At 30.8% G+C, this 8,273-nt stretch overlaps 1 protein-coding gene across 1 annotated transcript; it reads right to left on the bottom strand.

Moving 5' to 3' along the window:
* Positions 1–1,162: 1,162 nt before the first annotated feature.
* LOC142518673 (phylloplanin-like) lies at positions 1,163–2,495 on the bottom strand. Its single transcript, XM_075621471.1, has 2 exons — positions 2,274–2,495; positions 1,163–1,663 (listed from the first exon to the last, which is right to left on the bottom strand). Exons 1-2 carry the CDS (start codon positions 2,443–2,445, stop codon positions 1,377–1,379), a joined length of 459 nt encoding a protein of 152 aa, XP_075477586.1. The 5' UTR covers positions 2,446–2,495; the 3' UTR covers positions 1,163–1,376.
* Positions 2,496–8,273: the final 5,778 nt, after the last annotated feature.

The following is an 8,273-nucleotide window of genomic DNA, read 5'->3' as shown; positions in this document are numbered from 1 at the left end:
TCGATAAAAGCTCGTTTGAGCTCATTTAATTAGGCTCGTTAAGATAAACAAACCAAACTCAAGCTTTACAGTATTCGGCTCGTTAGCTCGTGAACATGTTCGTTGGTAAGTTCATGAGTAATCTTTTAGATGAAAAATAATAGTTTTGATATTTGATTTATTGATTTTGCATATTATTTATGAAATATATAGAAAATTCTATTAAATTTATTTATTATAATAAATTTACAATTTTAATAAAAATAATATATTTTTCTTTAAATATATAATTTACTTTTTAGTTAATTTAATGAAAATTTAAATGTATAATTCATATTTATTAAGTTTGTTTAGGCTCGATAAAGGCTTGAATAAGCTCGTGAGCCATACATATATTCGTTAAATAAAGCTCGAGCTCGGCTCGATTATAAACGAACCAAGCTCAAACATTCAAGAGTTCGGCTCGGCTCGGCTCGGCTACATCCCTACTCGCTGATCACACGATCCATTTGCTTGTATGAAATTGGTGATATATGATTGTGATGGGTTAATGGTAATGGGTCGCCCATGAGGGCTGACCCGACCCGAACCAAATAGAATTCAAATGTTAAATTTGAATTTTAGAGGGAGTAGTTTTCTAACTACCCATCTTCCACTACTATTAACTTTGGATAAAGATGAGGGATTAATTAATATAATCATTACTATCCCAAAATAAAAAAAAAAAAAAAGCAAGAAAGAGCCAGAGACTTGTTCTTTCAAAATTGCAACAAATATATCACTATTATTTGAGCATTTGGGTTGTGAAAACTTGATTCCTTTCCATTTATGATCGGTATCGGATCAACGAAGAACATTGTTATCTCCAGAACAAAGGTTATTTTTCATTGTAAAGCTTAACTTTATTTTACGAGATGAACTGGTTTGGATAAATTTTATGCTACGAAGCTTATTCTTTTTTCAAAGTTTATTTGTTAATAACACAGGTGACATCGGCTCCGGGCACAGGGCATTGTAGGTCCAATTGCTCATATGACATATGATAAATCAACAATTTTTCAATAATACGTCAGCATTTTCTAGTGTCACATCAGCATTGAACTGAAATAGCAGAAAAATAAAAATTAGTGTACCAAAACCAAAATTGAGCAAATCACTTGACAAAAAACTATTTGTCCTGGAAAACACTAATTAATTCGTCAACATTCATTAACATAATACAAATACATTATAAAACCAACATTTTGCATATATTTCATTCTTAATATATTTTGCACCATAACATCATAATAGGTAACCTGAACACAGCAGTTGTGATTTCACTTATTTAAGGATAAACTTAAAGATGAGATAGATCAATTCACCATATGTTTAGTATACTACAGCATCATGAGCACTTAGTTCAAATTAGCGTTGAACTGAAAACCAGAAGGGATGATATTTCCTACGTTCAACAGCCCGAAAAGCGCATTGCCAATGAACTGTAAGGTTGATTGCAACGATCCAATGGATGGTAAATTTGTATTGCAAGATGCCAATGGCGTGTTAACGACGAGCTTGCAGCCAGAAAGAAGGGTGGAAAGGACAAAGTTCAGCGGGTCTAACAGTATAGAGAATATCCCAGAGCGATTCGTCGTAGCTGTGGAAACCACATTTCCACCACATTGCAATTGCACCAAAGCATCTGCACCGATGATGAATATTCAAGTCATGTTAGAAACTTTCCATAATGTTCATAATTTTACGATAGATATTCAAATAAAAATTGGTAGGAAAAAATTACACAAATATAGATCATATATTGTTCGCATACAAATTTAATATGTCGATGATAATGAACCTCATGCATGCATCGTGGAAAAACACATCAGAGAAAATTACATTTTTGGTTCTGTATGTTTGTCTCTTCGTAATTTTTGCCCAGATCTATTTGTCAAGTTTTAAGTCTTAGTCCTCTATCTTGGTTTTTTTTTGTTAATTTTTAGTTATTTTTTCTTATATGGCGCTGATATGACGTTGACGATACACCCGATTAAAAAGACTAAAATTACCAAATATCAAAAGATACGAGACTGAAACTGAAATTTGGTAACAAATAAGACCAAAATCACAAAAAAGTAACATATATGACCAAAATTATAATTTTCTCATGACTGGTATGAGACACAATTTTAACATGGGAGAGGCCGGCTTTAACGAAAACATCAACTAAATTAAACGTTGTATACAATCATGATATTTTTGTGGGAAAATCTTGAAAGTTGAAACCATGAATAAGCAAACATTTAACGTACTGGGGAAAACAGGTGTGGTTGTGCCATTAACTCCTATGTTGCCATTAGCAGTGCAGTACAAAGTTCCTTGGATCCTAAGCAAACCAAGTAGTCCAAGAAGTTGTCCTTGAACCATTGGCACAACACAACCAACAACCAAAATGTTAATCAAAGCAAGGGTTTTTAAGGCCATTTCCACCACTTCTTCAAGGCCTAGTACGATCTCTGGTGACTGGTTCTTATAAAATCTTCCTGCCCGGTAAACCATTTTATAGTAGAAAAACGTGAGGGGCGACGTCTCCCACAACTTGAAGTTTCTCAAGCGTGCTCTTTTTGTCCTCAAATGTAAGCAATCCATGGTCAATGAACTGCAACTGGGAGTTACTATATACCTAGCAATGCGTTTGAAATGGGCTTTCCCACCTAAATAATCTTATATCAACCTTTAGAAAAAAAGGAAATTTAGTGGGCTTTCCTCTACAAGCTAATTCAACTAAATTCCCTTATTTTGAGGGAAGAATGTCTTTGAATACTTTTACCAAGCTGTATATCTATATTATTATAATATTAAGTTTGAGATTTTTAGATTAACTAATTTTTGGTGTTATAAGTTGTTTTAATAATTAAAGTGTTGAAATTTTAATGTAAGTCACGTGTAGCTTAGTGGATAAAGTTTTTATTTGTTAGACATCAAATTGTAGGTTCAATTCTCAATTTGCTCTTTTTTCCCCTCATTTTTCTATTTATTTTTTAAATTAATATATCAAAATTACCGTGTAGTCTTTCACTATTTTTTATAATTACATTTTGATTTTTATTTAAATACAAATCAAATTATATACATTAATATATATTATATATTGCTAGATAATATATATGTGTCATTAAACGATTTTTTCCTCTAAAACACATCAAATAACACTTCCCATAATAAAAAAAATTATTAAAAAATATTTTTATGATATTTTTTGTTTAAATAAAGATTAAATATTTTTGTAATTTTATAAGATATTTTTGGTTTATAAAAAATTACACAATGATCCAAAAATTAGTCATTTTAAACCCTTCGTATATCGTAATATAGTAAGTATAGATACTATATGAGACATACATATCACGAGTTATGTAAAATCAAGTTCACTGATGATTTTTTTACAAAATAATGTTTATCAAATACACAAGTTCATTATCTTAAAGCAATAAAATATAAATAATTTAAATTAAAACTCAAAACACAACAAAAATTGAATCAAAATTAATAAAAATATTTAAGATATATTTATTTTGCATAATATATATCATATAAAAAATATTTGAAATGCACGATATAGTAAAAAAAATTCATAAATAAAACAAAGGCTGACTGATTTTCCGCTTGTACAATATAAGGTTACTATTTAATTTCGAAATTATTCAAATACTCTTTTAAACAAATTATTTATTGAGATAGTTTTGTAATTTCTATACATATAACAATTTTTAAATTAAAGGGAGCTAGTAAAATGAATGGATAAAGAAAGACAAATAGCCATGATAGATAAAATAAATTAAATAATTTTTTTGGAAAAAACATATGTTGTAAATTAATGAAATTAAAGTATGTTCAGATCGAGGTATTTGACTTATGAAGATGATTTAAATTTGAATGAATTTTAGATTTATTCTCATTTGTTTTGGATAATTTTACTAACAATTGTCATGGTTTCAAAATCACTCAATATACATTACATTTTGAAAATATATTATTGTTAAATCAAATGTCTTCACTTAAATAAATTTATCCAAATAACATTTTATAGTCCAAATTAATATATATGAATTTATCATTTTCAACCAATTAGATTTTGTCAATATCATTTATTATCATACAAAATTGACATTTATGAAATAAATTGATTTAATGAAATAGTTAATTTTCCTTTGAAAGGAAAAAGAAAACTATAACGAACAGTACTAGTGCATCGATGTTTGTATGATATTTTTTATAAATACATTTGTTTATATTTAAATGATGATCAAAAATAATTATAAGAAATAGTGAGAGATTACACTGTAATTTTGATATATGAATTTTAAAAATAAATAAAAATAATAAATAGAAAAAGATTCAAGTAGGAATATTACATATTCTTTGATGCTTAAAAAACAAAAACTCTATCCGCTGAACTACATGAGGCTTGCACAAAAATTTTAAAAATTTATTAGTATATATAATTATTAAAACGGATCATGAAAGTACCAAAAGTTAGTTACTTTAAGTATCTCAAACTTAATATATACTAGTACACCGACGCACACGTTGCATGCTTGTATAATATTTTTTATAAGTCATTTGGTTTATTTAAATGATGATCAAAACGTAATTATAAGAAATAGTGAGAGACTATATTTTAATTTTGAAAAATAAATAGAAAAAAGAAAGGAAAAAAAAAAAAGAAAAGTAGGAATTGAACCTACAACTTGATGCTTAAAAAAGCAAGACTCTATATGCTAAGCTACATATGATTTGCATTAAAAATTTAATATTTTATTAATATATATAATTATTAAAACAAATTATGACATCAAAAGTTAGTTAATTTAAGTGTCTCATACTTAATGATATAGCTATAAGAAATAGCGAGAGACTACACTGTAATTTTGATATATAAATTAAAAATTAATTGAAAAATTAAAGAATAAAAAATGATTTCAGTGAGAATTGAACCTATAACATAAACCCCAAAAAACTATGACTCTATTCGCTGAACTACATATAACTTCCATTAAAAATTTAACATTTTATTAATATATATAATTATTAAAACAGACCATAACACCAAAGTTTGTTACTATAAGATTTCAAATTTAATCAAATAGTATATATATATATATAATATATATATATATATAGGTAGGGTTCAAGTTGTTGCAACTTGATCTAAATATTCCCTGCCGTGATTCATTCAATCTTTCTTTCATTATTTAATATTGCCATTGGAGTTTTCGTTATGCTATGTGGTCGGCAAATTGCTCTCATTGACTTGTATTAAAGGACGAATGAAAACGTGGTATGTGGTATACAAGATTCCATTTAGGTGGGTAGCCGTGTTTATATATTTAGTTGCACGGGGAGATTAATTGATGGAAAATATAAGTCAGATATGTATATTCAAAACAAAAATTGTTTGGATATATATCATGGCCGGGTTAATTAGTGGGTGAACGAGAAATTTATGTTCCATGTATATTACTAGCTGAAGGAAAATAGTTGGCTGTGTATTAATTTGTCCTACGTTACGATTATGATAAAAACTTGTGTGCGACGATTTTACGGAACGTATTTTGTGAGACGAATCTCTCATTTGGATTATTCATGAAGAAGTATTACTTTTTATACAAAGGGTATTACTTTTTATTGTGAATATCGGTAGGATTGATCCGTCTCGCATATAAATATTTGCGAGACCGTCTCATAAAAGACTTACTCTAGGATTATATAAGGAATCGATGGACAGACTCTTAATTGACATCTTAAATAGAGCCATTGGTTGGCTGAATAATTTGTGTAAACCCTCTAGTCATGGTTTGGTTTGAGCTGTTAAACCTATGCTTGTTTGGTTTGAATTTTGAGCATTGATTTTGTTGGAGTACCGTTTTCTCGAACTCAAGATTCAGTAAAAGTTTAAAATTTTTAGTTTCGACATTCAAAATGAAACATTTCTAACTCATTTTTCTTTAAAACATACTAGAATTTTTTTTAAAAAAAATACTAAGGCTTCGGCCGAACAACATATATATATATTTTTGCACCATTAAAATAAACTCACAATCTATTTTACTCAAAACTCAGTGACTGCTATAAAAGTCATAAAATTGTAAACATCCAACCAAACTAAAACTAGTATTTTTCAAAAGTAATTTGAACGTCATAAATCATCTCAAAAACCTCTCATACGCATAAAGTCATGAAAATCTTTAAAGTACTATAAAATCAATAACTGTGCGGAAACTAGCAAGGTCATCGTGTTAGTGCACCATCAGTGTAGCTACTTCAATCATCCAACCCTCCTGTCTCAACAGAAATATCATCACCTTCATAATTCATATCCGGTGAGTCTATTGACTCAACAAGCCTTAACCATAATAACAAGTAATAAGTAAACAACCACATGAGAAACAGTGAAAAATACTTTTAATAAAATAGGTTTATCATTAACATGCATATACTTAAACCTTTTCTCTCATTATATACTTTTCCTTTCATCATATAAATATACATTTCCCTTGGGGTGACATCCATTCATTAATTGTGACCATCCTTTCATCATTCGGTCGATTGATCAATATTTGTTGTAACCATGGTACCAGGCGGCGAGGCAACATTAACCAATTTTCTGTTATGTGCCTTGGCCTATAGTTTGTGGGGACACCAACAAGCACTTTTTCGTTACTGGGCCTTGACCTATGAAAATTCGGTGTTGGGTTCCCACGGGGCTTTGTCTCGTAAACGGGTTCTACTAGGGCTTTGTCCCTCACGAATCCCCATTTTCTTACCCTCAATATTAAGTCACTTTATTCAAAATACTTTCAGCATTTCTATCACTTTATAAAATACATGCATAAATATCATTTTTCTTTTAAACCAAGCATGCAACACGTTTTTTAGCATTTATCGTTTCTATCATAAAATTTCATAACCTTTCAAAATAAACATTTTAATATTCATTGCAGGATTCAGAACACTGCCAAGACTCCTAACATTTTTCAGGTGTAAAATAACTGTTTTGCCCCTGAAACCCTAGTTTTCCCATTTTACCCCGGACCTTAAAAATTTGACCCGAATCCATTCTAAATTACCATAACACCTTAAAACACACCCATGAAAATTACTTAGACGTAAAATTAAGCCCCTTGACTAAAAATTCTATAATTCGTTTTAAACTTGAATCAAAGTCCCTGTTTTAACCTGGGTCATCCCGAAACTTAACACAACTTTCACCATAACTTACTAAACCTAATAAACCACTTTTCAACCCAATTCAAGCCATTTAGAACCCTCGAAAACGCCTAGAAACCTACTGAGTTTTCTTGCCCTAATCCAACAAACCCTAGCCCTAAAAAATCCATGAGTCCTTCGATCCTAACACCAAACTGACGAGACCAGACCTTAACCAACCCTCCTAGGACTAAGACCGAACCCCTACTGGACCAACCCAACGAGCCATGCGCAAGGACGTGCATCGTTCCTCTTCCTTGCGCACGACAACAGCTAGGACGTGCCCTAGATGTGCGTCTGCCCTACCAAGCCCCTCCAGCCATGCGTGGACCACCATGGCTCGATGCTAGTACCTTCACAAGCCCAGCCCCTTGCCTGGATAGCAACCCACACTGCCTCCCTCTTTTATTTTCAAAGCCCTAGCTCTATTGAAGCCAAATTTTGTGCAACCGCTTTCCCTTGTTTTCCAACCTTGCAAAGCCCCATCTAAGACCCCTTGATAGCCCTTAAATTGAGCCCCTATCATCCCTAACTTGACAGCCCATTGAAGCATCAATATCATAAATTATATGGCAAGAAATTCAAGTTTCCCATGAATATATCACCAAAAACAAAAATATAAAAATGACATTAGATGTTTCATGCAAACAATTATAATCACAAGTATTATGGCATGAATGATGAGAAAAGAAGGAATAAGCACTACAGAAAAAAGGCAAAAGACAACGATTAAAAATCGTTGTCGTAGGTCAAATAAAACCGTTGTTAAAACCCCTATTGTTAAAGAGTGCGCTCAAAGACAATGGTGAAAAATCGTTGTCGTAGACGTCAAATACGACGGTGAAAAACCGTTGTTAAAGGCCTTGTGGTTAAATGGTGCGCTCAAAGACAACGGTGAAAAACCGTTGTTGTAGACGTCTAAAGACGACGGTGAAAAACTGTTGTCGTAGCATTGAAAAATCTTTGTTAGACTAAATTTTGCGATGATGTTTTTAAGATAAATTTTGCGACGATTTTTCTAAAAAAATCGTCGCTAATAGCGA

This window comes from Primulina tabacum, chromosome 11, assembly GCF_025594145.1.
Source record: "Primulina tabacum isolate GXHZ01 chromosome 11, ASM2559414v2, whole genome shotgun sequence".
Classification (NCBI taxonomy): domain Eukaryota; kingdom Viridiplantae; phylum Streptophyta; class Magnoliopsida; order Lamiales; family Gesneriaceae; genus Primulina; species Primulina tabacum.
Note: the sequence above shows the minus strand (reverse complement) of the source record. Positions and strands in the feature narration are given on the sequence as shown.

Bases quoted from the DNA above. Each gene is read 5' to 3' on its own strand.
- LOC142518673 (XM_075621471.1), bottom strand. From the start codon at position 2,445: ATGGCCTTAAAAACCCTTGCTTTGATTAACATTTTGGTTGTTGGTTGT. The intron at 1,664-2,273 runs GTACGTTAAATG...TCATCGGTGCAG, and splicing joins AACCACACCTGTTTTCCCCA to ATGCTTTGGTGCAATTGCAA.